This window comes from Thamnophis elegans, chromosome 3 (genome assembly GCF_009769535.1).
Source record: "Thamnophis elegans isolate rThaEle1 chromosome 3, rThaEle1.pri, whole genome shotgun sequence".
Lineage (NCBI taxonomy): Eukaryota > Metazoa > Chordata > Lepidosauria > Squamata > Colubridae > Thamnophis > Thamnophis elegans.
In genome coordinates, this window is record NC_045543.1 from 35,983,784 (window position 1) to 36,006,138 (window position 22,355).

General features: G+C 37.8%; 1 protein-coding gene across 1 annotated transcript in view; it reads left to right on the forward strand.

Annotated features, from left to right (window-relative positions):
• Window positions 1-18,642, forward strand: part of TRPM8 (transient receptor potential cation channel subfamily M member 8) — a 175,729-nt gene extending 157,087 nt beyond the window's left edge. The window contains exons 21-25 of the mRNA XM_032213076.1: window positions 2,218-2,395; window positions 3,345-3,535; window positions 7,148-7,247; window positions 15,724-15,757; window positions 18,610-18,642. Coding sequence (XP_032068967.1) covers window positions 2,218-2,395; window positions 3,345-3,535; window positions 7,148-7,247; window positions 15,724-15,757; window positions 18,610-18,642 — 536 coding nt within the window. The remainder of the gene's footprint in view (window positions 1-2,217; window positions 2,396-3,344; window positions 3,536-7,147; window positions 7,248-15,723; window positions 15,758-18,609) is intronic.
• The last annotated feature ends 3,713 nt before the right edge of the window (window positions 18,643-22,355 follow it).

Here is a 22,355-nt window from a genome sequence, read left to right on the forward strand (position 1 = left end):
TATTGGGTTGCTTGCCTTTGCTTTTTATGAGACTTTAGGACTTCTACTCAATTTTTATTCTTTTTGACTGAAAAAATAAGTTTTGTTTGACTCCTGGTCACTATATATGTCATTGCTAATGAATAAGTTGTTCCTGGTCTATGCTCTGCTACATAGTGAAATAGATAGAGTAAGCAAAAAATTCTCCATGCAAATTAGTGCTCAGAATACTGCTGTTCTTTTTTGTACCCTTCTTTTTTCTGAGCGAAGAGATTCAGCTATCTTGTCACTTCCATCATTAGGAAAACTATAGAATGGCCAAAGCAAAGTTGCCCAGATAGTTGTGATGGATGCGACAGAGGAAAAAGGGAATGCTGGGGAATAATCATGGATCTAGAGCTGTGATGGTGAACCTATGCCACGTGTGCCATGGAGCCAAATCTGCCAGCACATGAGCTGTCACTCCAGCATGTATACACGTGCCGGCCAGCTAATTTTTGGACTTCCAGAGGGCTGTGTGAGGCTGTTTTCACCCTCCCTTGGGTTCAGGAAAGCCTCTGGAGCCTGGGGATGGTGAAAAATAGGCCCAATGGGCCAACCAATAATTCAGAAATGATCCATTCCCAGCTTCTAGAGGGCACCGGTTGGCCTATTGGGCCCATTTTTCACCCTCCCCAGGCTTCAGGACAGTTTCCAGGGGAAGGGGTCATGGGGGGTTGCACGCGCATGAGCAGTTGAGCAGGGCACATTGTATTGTGGGTGTGGGTCATGCACGCGCGTGATCGTGCATGCATATATAATTTTGGCACGCCTTTAACAAAAAGGTTTGCTATCACTGACCTAGAGCATGATACAGGATTGAGAAAATGATACTCTGCACAAAGGAGTTTCATTGCCTTCTGTCTTCCCCTCTGAAAACAGCAGCTGAAATTCCTCTAAAACAGAACACCTGCAAGGGCATGTACCCTTGATCTTGGTTGCCTACAGCTTGGTTGCCTAGTTAATATAGACATGATTAAGAAAGAGCTATGTTGGCAAGCACTCCATAATTTTCTTCTTGGAAAATTAACAAGAGATTAAAGTAACATTGTTTATAATAAAGAATAAATAAAATTTATCCAAAAAACCAAACTCTCCTCTTCTGATTGATAATGTTTCTATTAGATCTGCCCCAGGTAGATCCCACAGGAAAGAAAGACCCTCAAATTTACTAAAGGATACTAGTTGCAGGAAAGTCAGGCTAGAACTAAGTTTTCCCACATGAAAAAGTTACAAATTGTTCACCTTATATTCCCCTCTTCCTATCATATTGAGCCAATGAAGTGCCACATAATGTTTTGAGAAGCATTGAGATATTTGGGGTTGTCCGCAATCCACTCTCAGGGTGTATGGCCTTGAGTGATGGCACAAACCGATTCCATGTGTCTCTGGTCTTCATTATACTGTCTTCCCCATTCCCTACTTCTCATCATATCCCTATACATGTTTATTCTCCATTTTTTCACCCCATGGCCCCCTCCACCTAGCCTTTGATGGTAGGATGCCAATGAAATGCCAAATAAAGATGGCTGATCTGACAGTTTCTTGCAGAAATAAGGATCCCAATATAAACTGTTATACCACTTTGCTGCAAATTCCATTTCTTTTTAAAGTGGTGTGATGATATAATGACACATGTACAAAAGGGGCTGGGCATATATTATGATAGCATGCTAACTCATTTAACCACTCTTTGGTTGAATATGGAGATTTATTTGTTATATTTTCCTCCTGCCTTTATTACTTTATAAGTAACTCAAGGCAGTGAACATGCCCAATGTTTCTCCCTCCTATTTTCCTCATAACTGCAACTCTGTGAAGTGAAGTGAATTGAAAGAGAGTGACTGCTCAAAGTCATCCAGCCAACTTTCATGCACAAGGCAGGGCTAGAATTCACTGACTCCTGGTTTCTGAATTAAATTCTTAATTGTTTATTATTTTTTCACTTTTCTTATCATGAGCATTTTATTATATTTGCAGTTTTTCCTATATGTTTTAATAGCATTGTATTTTGTTGTAACCCTCAGGAATCTGAATGATTTGGTGTAATACAAATTTAATGTTTATCATTATTATTATTATTGCTGTTTTTCTGATACTAAAATCATGTATTACCAATAAATCAATAACTTTGTATCCAAATATATCAGTTCTTCTGATAATTTAATATTGTTTTTTTATTTCTTCCTTTTATAATAGCGACTACATATGATTTTGATAGCTGTACCTTCCTTGGAAATGAATCCAAGCCTCTGTGTGTAGAAGTGGATTCCAACAACCTCCCTCGTTTCCCTGAGTGGATTACTATTCCATTAGTGTGCATCTACATGCTGTCCACCAATATCCTCTTAGTTAATTTATTAATAGCCATGTTTGGGTATGTATCAGGTTGGAGTGCTCCCCACTTCCAAAAGTCAGCGTTGCTGGCTTTTAAAGTCTTTCTCAAGCTGAGTTCCACTGCTCTTTTATTTATTAATTTGTTTATTTGTAAGTGAATAAGCTAATTCTAGTTTATTATAACTAGTTCATTCTAATCAGCTGCAAGTTTTGGCTGATATGGGAAGCATAATTTCAAATCATATTATTACATTCATCTTTTTGCTGCTTAGTAATATTAGGACATAAATGGATCAATAGCAATACAGTAATTTTAATTAATAAAGTAGTATCAAAAGTATCAAATTTCAAAATAAATCAGTCCATTTTAAAATACAGTATTTACTTGCCTCTCTCTTGTACTTTGCACAGAGGTATCAAATTAAACAAGAAGAAACATAATATAATTACATTTTTAAAAATCCTAAAAAATTAATATAAACAGGAAAACTTACTTTTAGCTTCTGATGTTTCCCTGGAAAGAATAATATAACTGAAATAAATGCAACAAAATTTTACAGTCCTGATGAAATATTATTAAGGCTTGCATTTGATATAGTAGGAAATTTATTGTTAGTAAGTGGAGTACTTCTATGCAAATTAAATGTGAACTTCAATATGCAATATACATAAAATATATGGAAATGGAGTTTGTATATGAATTGTATATGAAATACATAAAGCATTTTCTTGTTTCTGTTTTGTATTAATAAAACAATAATAATCATTTATTAAACTTGAATGTTGCCCAACTCCCAACAACTCTGAGTGACTCATATCAAACAAAAATTAAATAATATCAACAAAATATGGCAAGTGACTAGATGGAAAGAAACAAATAGTCTTATTTTTCTTTGTCAAAGACTTAGATAAAAATTAGAACATTAAAGCAGTATTTTTTTTAAAGAAAAGATTACGGAACTAATTTTATGTGTTAATATTTCATTTAGATATACTGTTGGATCAGTTCAGGAGAATAATGATCAAGTATGGAAGTTCCAGCGCTACTTCTTGGTTCAAGAGTACTGTAGCCGATTAGCTATACCATTTCCATTTGTCATCTTTGCCTATATCTACATGGTGATGAGGAAACTTTTAAAATGCTGTTGTAAAAATGAATATAGAGATTCATCCACTTGCTGTAAGTTATTTTCATCAGATACTAAATGATAGAAGGGGAAGCAAAATAAGATTTATTTTATTAAAGAAAAAGAAAAAGATTTATCAGATGATTGTTGTTATATTGGTATACTTTTGTTATAATATATTTGAAAACAATATACTTTTTAAAAAATTATATATGTGCATCTATAGCACATACATGCATACATCTGCCATGTCTTGTGAAAAAACTAAGTGTGACCTTCGCCAGAATCTTAATGAAGTAGTTTGAAATCACCCAGCACTTCTTAAACTGGATTTGTACATAACATATTGGCTCCTTCATAAAGCTACTATGTGGAAATCAGAGCTCACCCTTTGTTCAGATATTTTCTTTGGTCTAAGGCACTGTAAGAATTCTAGCTCCTCTGCAGTAGTATAATTGAATGAATGCCCTTTGGAACTGCACTCACAAGGATTTATTTATTCATAAGAAAGATAAAGATTGGAGATATACACTGGATGTTGGATCTCTAAATTATTTTCAAAATTTATCTCATTTTTAGTTGCCACCATTATCACATTACTAAAGCAGTATTTGTGGTTTGAATATATATTGATCTGTAGAACATTAATATACAGATAGTATTGTATCAGTTTCCTTTCTTCAATTTTGGATGATTTCAAGTAACAATTCTATATTCAGCTATTTTTGCTAAATGATATGGCATGGCATGGCATGGTTTCCTATCAATGTATGGCATGACAGCTCACATATCACAAGGGTTAGGGTCTCATTTTATACAATCTGGAGCTCTAGGAGAAGTAACTCTCGCTAGTTACCCAACTCAGGGAAACAACAGTCAAAACCAGCAGGAGAACCACTTTTTTCTACTCTATATGGCATACCTATTGTAGCCACTCATTCATAATGTACTCATTGACATCAGTACAACTGAGAATGTCAATGAATCTATTCAGTCATTAGAATACATAATTGTCACAACCTGCTTGGTTTGATTTGTTTATCAGCAAATTTGTCTTATTCTGGCATGGTGCCATTCTATACAAGGTATAGAATATACAAGGTATAGAATGTATAGTCTGGTATAGAATGGTGCCAGATCCCAAAGTACTCCATCTTTTCAACTTTGACTTTTCTCCCATTCCCTGTTGATAAGCCTGATACATTCTTTCTCATGAATATCTACATAGATTTAGAAACTACAACCATGATAACCTCATCAGTGTATACAGATATTATAATAGAGTAGCAGAAAAGCACATAGCAACAAGAATGCTGTACTTAGTGTTTTTTATTAATGGGATACATATTCTGTCATTATGTGATTAACATTATTGGTGATGAATTTTGTGGGAGAATTACTTCATTACCCATTCAAATCAATTAAATGTAGTTCTGAGGATTCCCTCCCTCCAAAAAGTGTTTCTCTTAAACTGCTGTTTCCAGGAATCAACAGTTTATTTGATTAATTTTGTCCTGTGTCTTGATGACCGCTCAGTTTCTACTTTGCACCATAAACATTTTTTGTCATTCAGAAAAGAAGAAAATACTAACAACATTTAATATTTATAATTTCTTGCATGATATCTGCAGGGGAGCAGACAAGAGGGCAAATGGCAAAACAAGCATCATATAGAAGAAGGAGTAGCAGCATCTGGGGTGGAATTAAAAGAGAGATCAGCTAGAATCCCTAGATAACAACTAGCAGAGTAAACCCAATCTCCCATGAATTCCATTGACCCTTATCTAACTGTAAGCAGGTGTTAACCGTTAGTTGAGAGGATTTCTAAGCATAGGCACTTTTAATCAATAAATCAGGTAAATTGGGCCTTCATTTGTGGACCTTGTCTTTTGCACCTGACACATCATGATGCAAAGTCTCCTCTTTTTATATGTTGTGATATACAATATATCACATACATAATACAGAGCTTGCATTGTGATATCACATTTTTTGCCTTTAAAAAATAACTACTGAATTCTCCAGCTACCTCTCCTTATTAACAGCAATCATGTCAAGCCAAGGAAATTGTGATCCAAGATGGTTCAAATGAATACAGGTTTATTGCATGCTAACACTGTACAAGAATCTGAACTACTAACTGTTAAGACAACTTGGTGGTAGATAAGGGTCAACGGAATTCAAAGTGGGCTGCTGCACTTAGATCTCTTGTAGGCATGAAGGGACTCAAGACTAATGATACTCTTGATTCCTCCCTTGGGCTAAGCCTGGTGATCCTCTACAAATTACTTTGCTAAGCCTAACAATTTAATAATAAATTATACAATTATAAGATTTGTAAAGGGCTATTTGATTAAGACAAGAATCCAAGTCTTAAAGTTTCCCCCAACAGATGACTGTCTAGCTTCCAAATGAACATATGCAGTGAAGAAGAGCCCACCACCTCACCTATTTAGTGTCTATATTGTTGAAGTGCTTTTCAAACATCCAGTTGGAATCTGCCTTCCTGTAACACTGTATGTTAACAGTATCAAATATATCAAATACAACACTTTCTAAGTAACACTCAGAATATGAACAAATTAGTTCATATTCAAAAATAGTGTTCGATGATATAGTTATACCTGCTATCATAGAAATAGGCTTGTATGACACCTGATCAACATTATGAGTGTCTCAGTCAATGTGTTAACAAGTTCAATTTTAACAGGGTGCTGGAATTCTTAGCTAATGCACTTATGAAGCAAAGCTTCATATGCCTATTGACCTCAACAATCTGGGTCTTCATTTTACTGACCTTGGAAGGCTGGAAGCCTGAATCATCTTTGAGCCCTGTCAGGATCAAACTCCAGGCTGTGGTAGTTTGCCTGTAATAATGCATTCTATCCATTGTGCCCCAGGGTTCCTTATGCATATGTTCATTTTCCTAAATGTAAAATATAAAGATGCCTTCAAATTGAGTATAACTTATAGACATAACCATACAGTTTTCATGACAGTGTTATAGCCACGCTTTTTTCATGTTTACCATACGTGTTATATTTAAAACTATTCATGGATTATATACTGAACTACTAGTCAGCCAAACATTAAGACTAATGGAAGCTCAGCAAAGGTACAACTCACACCCATTGAATTGCACAATTTCAAAAGAAGAAATAGCAACACTTATTATTTATTTAAGGAAAATGCTTTTCCAAAACTGGAACAGATGGAAGCTAATCAATGAAAATATGTGCACTAATGAAAAATGCAAAATAATATTTTTTAAAAAAAAATGAAGTTTGGCTAAACAAAATGGCTGAATCATTAAAGAAAACAGGAATGTCAATATGATTATCAAAAGATTATCCATCTCAGTATATCTAGTGTACTGTCCATAATGAAAACAGAATAATATAAATGAACTATATGGGAAGGGGCTGTATTTGTATTTATATGTGGGTAAAGCTGTGTTAAGGATGTAGTCCTTTGGATACATAGGAATGTGAACACCTTGACTTAGCTGTATGTGTGTGTGTGTGTGTGTGTGCTTGTGTGTGTGCTGTACAGTGTACAGTTGAAGCAAGTCTGAATTACTCGTTTAGATTGTATCTCTACCATCTGTGTTCCTTTTGTCAATAAAACACTACTATACATGGTGGTATGGAATTTGTATGTTGAAGGTTCAAGAAATGAAGATAATGAAACTTTGGCATGGGAAGCTGTCATGAAAGAAAATTACCTTGTCAAAATCAACATCAAGCCCAGAGACTCATCTGAAGGGTATGACAATTTTCTTTTCTGTTTGTCTATTCAGTTTCCAGTTTGCTTTGAAATCAAAAGTTAAGAATATATAGTGTGTTTATTGACAGATTTTAATAGTTATAAAAACATAAATCAGTTTATTAAAATACTGTTTATTGATTCTGCTGTGAAGAATGAAAGATGATCTGTTAGGGGTTTTATAACACATGTAAATTTTTAAGGCCTTGTATGCCAAAATACTATATTATTTTTTAAAATAAGATTTATTTAGAAAATGTATATGGCCATCCACTCGCTCTTGGTGACTCTGGACAGCTTAGTAAAAATGATTAATTTTACTTAACAAAAGTGGAACAAAGAGAACCTAAATGTGAAGATGATCATCATGCTTTTTATTCATACATTATTGCAGATACCCCTGCTGGATTTCTATCTGATGTTTTTAAAAATACCATTTATGATCTAGCAGTAAAAGGAAAATTAAAGAGTCCAATACATGATAACAAAAGCTTTGCATCTGAGCCCTTTCTTTGTGATTCACTAGTACATATGTAGTGGGTCTGTGGAATGGGACTCATAGAAGCTAGTAAATAAACACTCCTGCTGAATCTTTACATCCCTGGAATTCAGGACAACTGCAAGACTTTTTGTTTAACACTAACAATAATTATAGAAAGGAAAGGTATTCCCTTCTTCGAAAATCTATATCTGGAAGTAGAGATGACATTGCGGTGATGACAATCCCTCTATAGGGTCCTATGGAGGTTTGCCAAATTTATCTTGCCAGAGGGTCCCAATGGACCTAAGCCACATCAGAGGAGTGGCGGAGAAGAGAGTAGACCCTGCAAATCACAAGGAGACCACCACCTCCTTGTCTGACCCAGGAAAGCTCTCAATCCAGCAGGAAGGAAAAGACAACCATTGTGTGCCGTCCAAAATTGTGACAGCCCGATCAGAGAAGAATGAAGAAAGATTGAGAGAACAGTGTGAAGATGGGGTGAGAACTTTCTAACTTCTACCAAAAGTGCCCCTTTTAAAATAGATTGAGTGATAGTGTGACTGAAAAAGAAAGGGGGTGGATTTATTGATCTCCTACCCTCTGAAATAGCGGCAAATAGGCACTAAGCTGAAATAGACCTGAATAAGAACTTTGAATAGTTCGATTAATTGGAGGATAAAGGTGCTAAAAGAGAGAAAGCAGATTGGTTAACCTAAGGACTATACTAATTGGATATTATTGAATTTAAACTTTATTTGGGACTATTAAAATGTGGCCTCTGGAATTTTTAAAAGAAAAAAATGGTGCTTGTCAAAGAAGCTTAAGGAGAGGAGTAGAAGAGAAATAGTGCAACAGCAACATCTACTGGCCAGAGAAAGCCATGGAGAAAGTGAAAAATTCCCATGGCCCTGAACATTGTTACAAGATTGTTGCAAGACTTAGATAAGCTGTCTGCACCTGGAAATTGTTTACTGAAAAGAAGTACAGAGAAAGAGAGTGGAAATAGTGTGAACTGTAAACACTGTAACTCTTGGAGTGGATATACATTTTAACAACTGAGTAATTGAGCAAATGGAATGGGGAAGTAAATAGAGGTTGCATATAAGACAATGAAGATTTTTACAAGCTAAACTTCAATTCCTTTTCCTGGGGCTTGATAATTGATTGGTTATAACTCTGGGGTCTTGGCAGGCCTTTATGGATTACAATTTGGTATATCACAGTGGATGATAATTAATATCTTTGGGATTACAATACATTTGTGGATTATAATATAACTATTAAAAAGAAAAGAAGAAAGAAGATAACTTTGGTGGAAAAGAACCTGAATTATGGTTACTTTGATCTGACTCTGTGAAATATAGTACTTATAAATAGAAGTGATTTGGGGTTTGAAATCACGATCTGGAAATAAGAAAGGATATAACTCTGGAGTTTTGGGTGGGCCTCTATAGATTACAATTTGGTGTATCCCTATGGATTATAATTAATAACTCTGTGGATTACAATATAAACTACTAAAAGAAAAGAAGAAGAAAGAAGATAACTGGTGGAAAGAATTTGGACTTATTTATATTTATTTATAAATAGAAAGTGACTTGGGGTGTGGAATTAAGAACTGGAAATAAAGGAATTGGTGGACTATACTAGATATATTTTATAATGAGACATTGTAGTGTATTATACTGTTTGATTTATACTAGTACTGTTTATTGGGCTATTGATGGCCTGTGTTTATAAAACAATAATTATTTAAAACATTTGACCATCCTAAATTTCAACTTCAAACTATTAAAATGACAAGCAACATAAACTCAAGTAAAACTAATAGGAAAGTACCATCATCAGCACCAGCTTCAGCGGCATCTTCTGCAGCATCTAGCCCTGTGACTCAAAGCTCCATTGTCACTATGTTGCAGAATGAAAAACTAAACACCTTCTAGTTAGAGATAAAAATGATGATTCAAACATTATAGGAATCATTACAAGGAGCGATGGCCAAGAACTATGAGGACATGGCAGACAGAATGCAATAGATGGAACAAAGAGTGGAAGGTAAAATAGACAATATCTAGCAAATAATCACCAAAAATGAACAACGGATCTAGAAAGTGGAAGAAAAGGCAGACCAAACAGATAAGAAAGTAGAAGAGATGGAGAATAGACTTACTAAGGTAGACCATGACCTTGAACAATCCGTAATTATGTTGGAAATGGATAAGGTGGAATATTTTTTAAGATTTTAGAAAGTTAAGGAAGAAAAGGGGGAAAACTTGGCGGATAAAATAGCAGAAGTACTGGCAGAGGCATTGGGAACAGATCAACAGGATGCTCTCTATGGGATGGAAGAAGTATTTAAAGTATATACAAGGTATGCAAAAAGGCACAAGCTTCCCAGAGAGCTACATGTCAGATTCTCAAAGAAGGCAATGAGAATGGAGATACTTCAAAGGGCAAGAGATGCACCACTGAAATACAAAGGACGAGAAATAGTGGTACTGAAGCAAATATCAAGAAGAGTAAGAAACACAAGAAGAGAGTACCAATTTTTGACAAAATAACTGGCAAAATATGAGGTAAACTTTAGATGACTAATACCTTAGGAAATATTGGTGACTTAGAGAGAGAAAAGATACAGACTAGATATGATTGAGAGTGCACAACAATTCTATCATCAGCACTTTATAGTGCAAGAGGAAGAGAAAAGAGAGCAAGCAGAGACACTGAAAGGAATAGCAGAAGGAAAAACACAACAAGAAGCAACTAAAACAGAAGAAAGAGAAGAGAAAGAGAAGGAATAAAACCAAAATAATCAAGAGAAATAAGATCAACTAGGACAATTAAACCTATATACAAGTAAATAATGGAAGAAGTAAAATTATTAACAATTAATATAAATGGATTAATTCACCAACAAAATGAAAAAGAATCTTTAAAAAATTAGAAAATATAAAATTAAGCCTAATTTGTCTGCAAGAAGTGCACATTAAAAAAAAGACAGTAAACTACTAGAATACCCCAAAATTGGGAAAATATACAGCTCGTTAGCACAGCAAAAGAAAAGAGGGGTGTCTCATCAAGGAAACAATAAAATTTTTGCAGATGAAGAAGGGAAAATATTGATGTTGGAGGTAATAATAAATCAAAAGAATATATGTGCCTAATACTAGACAAGATGGGTTCTATGGAAAACTTCACAAGAAAATTGTAGAATTAGAATATGAAAGTGCTTGTATGGTAGGAGACTTTAATGCAATTGTAGATATACAAACTGACTTTATGAGTCGTAAATCAGGTAAAAAGGCCAGAAAAACACTCCCAAAAGTTTTTTTTTTTTAATGATGGAGGAAATAGGAAGGCAAGATGCATGGAAAGAAGTCCACCCTGAGAAAAATCAATATTCATTCTATTCAATTAGACACAAATCTTGGTCCAGAACTGATATGACATGGATGATAACAGGACTGAAAGAGTGCATACAAGAGATAGAAGTAGAATCCAATGTATGGGCAGAAAACAATCCTATGAAAGTTGAATGGAATAGGGGGGGGATGGAGGTGGACATTGAATCAAACAATACTGCAAGAAAAAGAATTTACACAAAAAATGGAAAAATAATTATTTTATCTTTAAAGAAAATAGGAAGGAACAGACCTGCTTACAAAGAGTATGTTGTTGTTAGTTGCGAAGTTGTGTCTGACCCATCGCAATCCCATGGACAACATTCCTCCAGGCCTTCGTGTCCTCTACCATCCTCTGGAGTCCATTTAGGTTCACACCTACTGCTTCGGTGACTCCATCCAGCCATCTCATTCTCTTTCGTCCCCTTCTTCTTTTGCCCTCAATCTTTGCCAGCATTAGGCTCTTCTCCAGTGAGTCCTTCCTTTTCATTAGATGGCCAAAGTATTTGAGTTTCAGATGGCCAGATGCCATGATCTTAGTTTTCTTAATGTTGAGTTTCAAGCCAACTTTTGCACTCTCCTTCTTCACCCACATCAAGAGGCTCTTTAGTTCAGCTTCACTTTCTGCCATTAGAGTGGTATCATCTGCATATCAGAGGTTGTTGATATTTCTCCTGGCAATCTTAATTCCAACTTTTGATTCATCTAGCCCCGTCTTTCTCATGATGTGCTCTGCTTAACTTATGTTAAATAGGCAGGGTGACAGTATACAGCCTTACCAGACTCCTTTCCCAATTTTGAACCAATCAGTGGTGCCGTGTCCAGTTCTAACTATTGCTTCTTGACCCACTTATAGGCTTCTCAAGAGATAAATAAGATGGTCTGGTACTCCCATCTCTTTAAGAACTTGCCACAATTTGTTGTGATCCACACAATCAAATGCTTTAGCATAGTCAAAGAAGCAGAAGTAGATGTTTTTTCTGGAACTCCCTAGCTTTTTCCATGATCCAGTGTATGTTGACAATTTGATCTCTAGTTCCTCTGCCTCTTCGAAATCCTGCCTGTACTTCTGGTAGTATCTCGATCTACTGCTGGAGTCTAGCTTGTAGGATTTTGAGCATAACTTTACTAGCATGTGAAATGAGTGCAATGGTGTGGTAGATTGAACATTCTTTGGTATTGCCGTTCTTTGGAATTGGAATGTAAACTGATATTTTCCAATCCTGTGGCCAATGTTGAGTATATACAAATAGTATGGCACACTGTTAAAGCATATATGCGAAGCTTAGCTGTAACATATATAGCAGTGGTGGGTTCCAGATTCCATTCCAACTGGTATGGTTGAAACTGCCCCAGCATCACCCACATGGATGTGCGCAGTGCGCGCATGCATTGCAGCTGCAAACAATGCTTCTGCAAGCCTCTGCGACACTTCTGCAAGCCTCCATGACGCTCCAGCTGCTCAGTGGAGCGTTGCGCAGGCACTGTACGTGCCATGCATGCACGCAGAAGCGATGAAAGCTTTAAAACATGATAAGGAGCTCAGGTGGGCAGGTGGGCCCTCTGGAGCACCATACCGGAATGGTACCCGGTGCTCCGGCCAGGCTCCGGTATGCCAGTACTGGGGCATACCACCTGCAACCCACCACTGATGTATAGGAAAGAAAAATTAAAAGAAGTAACAAAATAAGACTATGTTAGAGGAAGAATACAAAAAATTGGAATCAGATCTACAGTGAGAACCACAAAAAAAGGAGCTGAAAAATCGAATACATATAATAAAACATAAAATGAATCTATTGGAGAAAGAAGAGCTGGGACCTAAAATTAAAAACACAAAGCAAAACTTTTTTGAAAATGCCAACAAGTCTGGAAGATGGTTGGCATACCAGTTGAAAAAAGAAAGGGGAAAAAACCTGATACATTGTTTAATTAATGAGAAAGGGACCCTACACAACCAGAACGAGGAGAAAAATGCTATGAGAAACTAGTATATGACAAGGAGGAAATCTTGGAAAATAAAATACAACAATATTTTGAAAATCTGAGTTTCCTAAAATACCAGATACTGTCAAGAACATGTTGAATGAACAGATAACTATGATGGAAGTCACAGAGGCAATTAAAAAACAAAAAACAATAAAACACCAGGGCCTGATGGAATACTATAAACAACTTGAAGGAGTATTAAACCCAGTGATGTTGGAAGTCCACAATGAAGTACTCTTAGAAGCAAAAATTCCAAACTCATGGATGGAAGCAAATGTTACTCTTATTCCGAAAGATGACACAGTTTTAACACATATAAAAAATGATAGGCCAATATTTTATTGAATGTGGACTACAAAATATATGCTTCTAGAGAGATTGAAAAAATATTTGAATGAATTTATACATCCAGACCAGAATGGATTTTTGCCAAAAATACAGATTAAAAACAATGTGAGAATGATAATGATACATTAGAGTATTATGAGATGCATCCGGGAAAACATATGGTGCTGATATTTCTAGATGCACAGAAAGCTTTTGACAATATCAATTGGCAATTAATAGCACAATTAAAATATGTGGACTTTGGGGAGAGGTTTCCCAATATGATTAAAGCAATATTTTGTAAACAATCAGCCAAGGTGAATGAAGACATGACAGAGTTTTTTGATATTTGATATCAGCCGAACCGGTAGTGGAATTCAGGCCTGGGTCACAGAACTGGCAGCAACCCAGGACTGACACCCCCACCAAACCGGTGTGCAGTTTACTGTAAATTGTTCTGTACATGAGGACAGAACAATTTATATTGAACAGCGTGTGCACATGCAGCACAAATCAAGGAAATGTTTGACTCTAGGATCCACAAGAGGAAAACCCAATACTTAGTTGTTTGGAAACATCTACCCTCATCCCAAAATGAATGGATAGTTAAACAAGATAGGTTAGGGCCCCTATCTTACTGAAAAATTTTCACTCCCAATACCCTGACAAACCTTGTTAAAATACTAAGATGGAATTTTTGTTTCTATCTTTTCTCAGGTGGATCTCTCCTTTTTCTAAGGAAGGCAGTATGTCAGATCCCTAAAAGTGATACTGCCATTCAATTGGGGGGGGGGGGGCTTGGAGTCAATTTATTAGCAGTGCCTGTGACAACTGATATTTTACAACTAGTTTACTGGTGCCGAAGCGCCTTGAGATCCCGTCACCTTTTGGGGAATGTTTATGAAGGCCATGTGGGATGGTTCGTTTTAATGTCTAATGGAAGATAGCCATGGGAATGTCCCCATGTAACATCTTGTTGCATGAGCTGCACTAGTTGCTGGTGTGCTTCTTGGTCCAAGGTGTTGATTCAGACCTTTAAAGCCATTTATGGCATGAGTCCAGGCTATCTGATCCAGGCTACCTCACCCCAATGGAGTTTGCCTGGCCTACTTGTTCCAGAAGAAGGGGCATGCTGCAGATCCCATTGTCCAAGGAATTTCAGTTGGTGGTATCCAGGAGAAGAGCCTTCTCTTTTGTGGCTCCCACCCTCTGGAACATTGCACCCCTCAAGGTGAGATCCGCCCCATCCTCTTGACCTTCCAAAAAACCCTCAAAACCTGGCTCTGCCATTTGGCCTGAAGCCCTGATGCGGTATTCCATGCTAGTGATGGAATTAAAAGAATCCCATCCCAACATATTATCTTTTAGTTTTTAACATGTAATCTTGGTTTATTTGAATATTTGGTATTTAATTGTTTAATATTTTCTACTTGCTTTTACAGTATTGTATGCTATCCAATGTCAATAGTGAAATGGGCAGCATATAATTAAATGATTAAATAAATAAGGCTCATTATTATAAATGCCAACAATTGTTTCTGTAAATGAAATGTAAAACTTCTCAGTATTGTAAGCTTATTGTCACTTGACAATAAGGTGGCTGTCCCAAAGGTGCTTTTTGAAGAGGCAACTGGACTTTCTTGTTTTTCTTTGAAGATGTTTCACTTCTCATCCAAGAAGCTTCTTCAGCACTGACTGGATAGTGGGGAAAGGAAGGATTTATACTCCTTGCAGCCAGCTGGCGATTTGCATTCGTTTTAAAGAGTAATTGAGACCGTTTAGAGGTTTATCTGTATCCTCAGGATCACCTGAGTACTGCAAATGGATGTGGAACCTTCTTGGAACTGCTGAAAGGATTGTGTTGTAGGCTGGAGATAGATGATGTCAAGTGTGCAGGGTATGTAGGGCAGCTCCACTACCCCCCCATCCCCATCCTAGCTTAATTTTTACCCATCCCCCCTCACCCAGAGTGGGTGGGATCTTAATTAGGACTTATTTGAGAGGCTAGAGCTTATATTGGGCACATGTGTAAAAATCAAGCTAGAACTTACTTTCAAGGTAGGTGGTATTTTTGGGAAAATACAGTATTTAGTCCCTGAAATTGTACTGGATTCTGTTTTCCATTGTATTTCATTTAGAGAAACTACCTACTGTAATTAGATGAATCTGCTAAATAGAAAGATCTTTATTATCTCCAGTTATGCTTATTTTTAGAAATCATTTTGGGGTCAGAATTAAAATCAAACTACATTCCTCAATTCTATATTTCTTTCCGCAGAATGGCCCAACAATTTAGACGACTGGAAACTAAGGTATGTTTTGGGGAAATTGGGGAGGGAGAAACACTGTATATATTTGAGTTTTGAAATACTCATAAGCATTGCAAAAGTATTTCCAAGAACACAACAATAAAAAATCAGAATATTTTTGCTTTCAGATTTATTCCTTTATGAATAAATGTAGTTTTTATTGAGTGTTTGTTGCTGAAATGAATAGTGAATAGTTTTATATTAAATTTGAATATTTTATAATTTATTATATTAAATTTGAATATTTTATAATTTATTTTAAGTTACTTTTTGATTTAAAAAATAATCACTGTGTAATTTGAATAAATGTTAAATATATTTTTATTTCTCTGTATAATGAGTAAATAAAAAGTAAATGATTTTTATTTATTTATTTATTTATTTTCTATTATTAAATTTATATACCACTCATCTCACTGTTGGAGTGATATATTGGCTATATTGAGAATATATAGAAATGAAAAGAAAAGTAACTCAAGACACAACCAAAAAAATATATAGAGAAAACCTAATTGGGAATATATGTGAAGGATATATTCAGAATTTCAAATAGCATCCGAAAGTAAATCAGAGTCCAAGGCAAAGTATTGCTCAAAGTTCCAATTTATTAAGAGAGCCATGTTGTCACATCTGGGAAAACCTGAATCTGAAAGCTTTCTGTTTTTTCCCACCTAATTGAAAGTTCAAGATCACATGGTCCAATTTCTCACTGCCATGCTGGCAATTCCACCCATCCAATTCTTGTCAGGTGCAGAGGTGCAGAGACAAAGGATGACCTTGGCTTTCTAAAAAGAATTTTGTTATGGCTACATAGTATATAACTCCTTACAATCCCCCCCTCCCATTTCCCCAGAAATAGAAAATGCATAGCAGAATAATAAGAAGTGCGGCAGGCCAAAGATCCAAAAGAAAAGATGACTGCTGGCCTGACAGGCAGCCTCTCCTCAGAAGAAAAGTGTATCCTGAAAAGAGAATAATGTGGGGGTTAATATGAGCATAACTAACCACCTCCTCCCCCTTTGGCTTATTGGGAAATTTATCATGGAATTGTTTCACTAACTTATCAGCTTTTACATTCCAACTTTTCACCCATGTAGCTTCAGACAAAGGGTACCCCCTCCAATGCACTAAATATTGCAAATGACCTCTATACAATCTAGAATCTAAAATTTTCTTCACTTCATAGTGAGTTTCTCCTTGTATCACTATTGGAGGAGGGGGAAGCTGGGTCAATGGTCTTAGTTGGACCCAATCACAGTTTTCAGAAAGCTACAATGAAAGACTGGGTGAATTTTTCCTAGAATTCTGGGCAGACTGAGCTGAACTGTAATTGGGTTAATTATTTTCACTATTGGAAAGGGACCTAAAAATTTCAGTCCTAATTTTTTGCTAGGTATCCTTCACCTTATGTATTTAGTAGACAAGAAATCTTTATCCTTCACACGGAAGGGGGGGGTGGAGCAAGTGGTGCTTATCAGCTTGTTTTTGTATTCTTCTGCTGCCTCTGCCAGAGCTTTTTTCATATTCTCACACCCCTTTTTAGGAGCGTCCATCCATTCATTAAGAGAAATGGAGGGGGGGGCTCTCTGGGCAGTTCAGGCATGGGAACAAATTCCATGCCACTGGTAACTTGAAAAGGAGTTAATCCAGTGCTGCTGTGGACAGCATTGTTATACGCAACTTCAGTGAAAGGTAGCAAGTCCGACCAGTTGTCCTGCTGGTAATCCACATAACAATGGATGTATTGTTCCACCATTGCGTTCGTGTGTTCTGCTGCTCCATTTGTGCTCGAATGGAAAGCCAAGCTAAGTCCTTGTGGGGACCAATGGACTTCAGGAACTCACTCCAGAACTTGGCAATGAATTGAACTCCATGGTCTGAGATGATTCCCTTGGGTACTCCATGTAGGCATTATATGTGTTTGATAAACATCTTTGCTAGTTTCTTTGTGGATGGTAATCCCGAGCAAGCAATAGAATGAGCTTGCTTGGAAAATAAGTCAATGACTGTCCAAATCACTTTATTTCTTCTGCTGTCTGGGAGCTCTACAATGAAATCCATTGTGATCTCTTCCCATTGTCAGCTAGGGCTGGCCACCTGTTGCAGTAATCCAGGGGGCTTGCCTGGCCGTATTTTCATGGTTGTGCAAGTGGCACAGCTTCTCATGTAGTCTTCCACTTCTGCTTTCATTTTAGGCCACCAAAATTGACTTCTGGCAAGGTGGAGCATTTTTATGAATCCACAGTGACCTCCCAATTTTGCGTTGTGGCTTCACTGTAGTATTTCCAGTCTCACGTTTGCAGGAATGTACAGTTTGGATCCTTTCCAGGCTAACCAATCTCTCATCGTTAGGATTTCTTTGTTTTCATTGAGCCAGGGGTCGGTTCGCAGTGCTGATTTCATTGCTGTGGTCAGCTTGTCCAGGCTGAGAGTAGGCTGCTGCCTGGTTTGGCCTCTGGTGGTGACTTGAGCCGCCTTTTGATTAGGGGGTATGATGGGGTGAATCACTTCTTGCCTCAGATTGTCATACTGCAGTTTCGTCAATAAGGCATCTGCCAGCAAGTTCTTCCTAGCAGGGATGTACTTCACTTTGAATTTAAACTATCTAAAGTATTGTGCCCAGTGAACTTGCTTTGGGGACAATTTCCAGGGTTATTTTTAGGGCTTTGAGGTTTTTATAGTCAGTCCAGACCTCAAATGGAATGTTCCCCCCCTCCCCAGGAAACTTCTCCAGGTGAGTAGTGCCCACCAGACCACATAGGCTTCTTTGTCCCAAATGGCCCACCTTCCTTCTGTAGCGGTGAGTTTTTTGGAGACATAAGCACATGTTGTCCCTCTTTGTTCTTCTGCAACAGCACTGCCACTACAGCCACATCACTGGCATCTGACTAGATTATGAATTACTGTTCTGGGTTGGCATGTTGCAGAATGGGCACTTTGGCAAAGAGCCATTTTAATTTTTCAAATGCTTTTTGACAGTCTATTGTCCACCCAATAGGTTGGTTTGGATTTGGATTTGTCAGGGATGGCCCTGTTTTTAACAGTTTAGTCAAGGGCAGAGCGACTTCTGCAAAAGCCAGGATGAATTGCCGATAGAAGCTATCAAATCCCAGGAAACTTTGTAGCTGTTTGCGGGTGCATGGGGGTTGCCGGTCTAGCACTGCTTTCACTTTCCCTGGGTTCATCTCTATCCCCTCACTGGAAATACGATAGTCAAGATAATCAAGTGAAGTCCTGTGGAATTCACACTTTGATAGTTTAGCATAGAGTTTGGCAGCTAGAAGTTTTTCCAGAACTTGTCACACCAGCTTTACGTGCTCTTCTAGGGTCTCAGAATAGATGAGAATGTCATCAAGGTAAACAAGCACCCCTTTGTACAGGTACCTATGCAGCACCTCGTTAATGAACTGCCTGAAGACCGCAGAGGCCCCTTGTAGCCCAAATGGCATGACTTTGAACTGAGGGCAGTTAAAGGCTGTCTTCCATTCACCCCCCTCCCTGATTTGTATGCGGTAATACATCTCTCTCAAGTTCATTTGGTGAACACTTTGCCTTTAGCCAAGTGGTTCAACATGTCCTTCACAAGAGGGGGTACATACATATTTTTACATATTTAAATATTTTTTACACAAATGGCGTTGATCCCCCGGAAGTCAACACAGAGCCTAACCACCACCCACCCACCCAGCAGCTAGGTATGTAGCTGCCCTACATACCTAGCTTCTACTTCTGAATTGGCTGGCTGGATAAAGCCCCGCTTCAAATTAGCATGTATTTCCTTAGTTCCGCCATCTCTTTAGGAGCCATTGAATACATTTTTGGCTTTGGTAGTTTTGCCCCAGGCACAAATTCTATTGCGCAATCGGTGGGACAGTTAGGGGGAAATAATTGCAATTTTCCTCATTGAATACCCCTTCCAGATCCCAGTATTATTTTGGTATTTGCTGGATGCCTGGGATGTCTCTGCTGCAGGGGCTACAGGCTCTGGATGGTCTGGTTTAAGGCCTTCTGGCTTCACAGGGGGCAGTGGCCCAAGGCCTAGGGTCAATTTTTGAATACCATCCTCCTACTTTGTAGTAGGTGCCCATTTGCCCAATCATGCAAGTCCTAAAATAATCGATTCATTCATTTTTGGCGCTATGATAAATCATATTGGTGCCCTATCTGCAACTTCACCAACTCGGCTATTAGCTTGGCCGGGGCCCTTCCGATCAGCATCCCATCCACTTGCTCAAACTGAATGTGATTGGCTAGGGGCCTTGTCTGTATACCCAGCTGCTCCACGATGTAAGTAAAGCTAATCCCCCCCCCATCCCCAACAATCTGGAGAGATTAGAATGGGACCGGCAAAAAGATGTGGCAAAACAGCATTTAATAGTATCTAAAAGGCGACCAACAACCAGATAATTCAGAGTATGGAGAGTTTACCTTGAGAAAATTCAACTGAGTTTACTTAAAGCAGCTGAAAGCACAATATAAGAACCTTCTAAAAGAAAAGAAAAGTGTGGCTCTGAAGGAGTCTTGGCATAGACTAATTACGGCAGTCAGGACAAAAAATACATCCCTTTTTGGTACATCACCAGGGGATTGGGAAAATCTCTCCTACCCCCCAACAAATCAGATGCCGATTCATGCCTGGGAAGAGTATTTTAGGGAGCTTTATACAGATCCTGACTATGTAACCAAGGAGAACCAAGCTAGTTTGGACCAAACTCCTTACTGGCCCCCTGTTACACCAGAAGAGATATCCCGGTTGATTGGAGCCCTAAAGGCTAATAAGGCACCCGGGGCTGATAATGTCCTGCCAGAAATAATAAAAAAGAATGCCAGTGGGTGGGCTCCACTTTTAGCATCACTGTTTACATTTATAGATAAAACAGGTCATATGCCTAGAGATTGGGGAGTACTAATTATCATACCAATTTATAAAAAAGGTAATAGAAATGACCCAGGCAATTATAGACCCATTCTTCTTCTCAGCCTTATTAGTAAACTGTATGCCAAATACCTAAATTATAAACTTCAGGATTGGCTAATTTCAGGGGGGATAATCAAGACGAACAAGCTGGTTTTAGAGAAAGAAGATCTATGGTGGATCATATCTTGGTACTCCACCATTTAGTATAAAAATACACATATTTTAAAAATCCTCTCTTTTTGTGGCCTTCCTTGATTTTAAGCAGGCCTTTGATTCAATATCCAGGATCACCCTCTGGGAGAAATTAAAATGCACCACAATCAATAAACGCCTCCTCTTCCTCATACAAAAATTGTATGCCAATTCCACCTTGAAAGTGAGGTGCAATCCCCAAGAGAGTTTAACCGGCTCAGTAAGGGTACAAAAAGGGGTATGGCAGGGTTGCATCCTGTCCCCCTCCCTCTTTAACTTCTATATTAATCCCCTGATTGATCTCTTACAGAACCCTGATTTCCATACTCTTAACTTAGCACAACGCAAAGTGACAATTCTCTTATATGCTGATGATGCCGCTATCATGTCACAAACCCCTGTAGGACTGAAGAGAGCAATTAAGGCAACACTCGCTATTGCAGGCAAAACAAGCTGGTCCTTAACTTTGATAAATCAAAAATTTAAATTTTTGCTAAAAGACCAAGCCAATACTCCTGGAAAATAGAAGGACATAGTTTGGAACAGGTTAGAACATTTATATACCTTGAGGTGGTTTTCCACTTGCAAGGGACATGGAAGGCCCACCTGGATCACACATTGCAAGTAGCCAATAGGTCCTCAAATGCAATTAAACATTTCTTTTATACAGGTGGAGGTCAGTTAGTACCTGCTGCCTTAAAACTTTTTGAGGCTAAAACATTGGCACAAATTCTATATGGGGCACAAACAAGAAACATTGCAAAGAATCCTTGCTAGAAACCATACAAACCAAATTCCTGCGAGTCATCTTAGCTGCACCCAATGGAACGTCAAATGCCCAGTTAAGAATTGAGACAGGCATGCCTCAAATTCAGGTAAGAGCCTGGAAGATGATGATCATTCATTGGCTTAAAATGCATTTCTTTCCAGAGGGACTGTCCCCACTAGTGTCGACTGACAATTTCCCCTCTCCCTGGAAACAGGCAATTGATCACAAGCTGGGCTCTTATGGGCTCTCACCATTATTCTTAATGTCTCTAGGCTTTGATCAAGCAAAGTAAGTAGTAATTAATAGAATGAAGGACGTGGAGTTCCAAGAAGAACTAAATAGGTTGCCTCTCCACAGTAGGGACAGAATCAAACAGGGTGTGTGGGAATCGGCAAGATATCTAAATGACCTGATCTTCCCAAAACAAAGAATAGCTTTCTTCAGAGCCAGATTTAACATTCTTCCTTCAGCACTCCTCCAGGGCAGGTATAATAGAACACCTATAGCAGAACGGGTTTGTATATGTGGTAAAGGAGAAGTGGAAGATAATTCACATGTTCTATTACACTGTGAGCTATACAGAACTTGTTGGTCTGCACATATTCCCCCCCTTGTTGGAAAGATTAGGGACGGCAGACAATTTTTATCTAGGCTTTCTCCTCCAGGACACTAACCCGGTTACCACGTATGCAGTGGCAAAGTTCTGTGCTGCTGCAATGTCC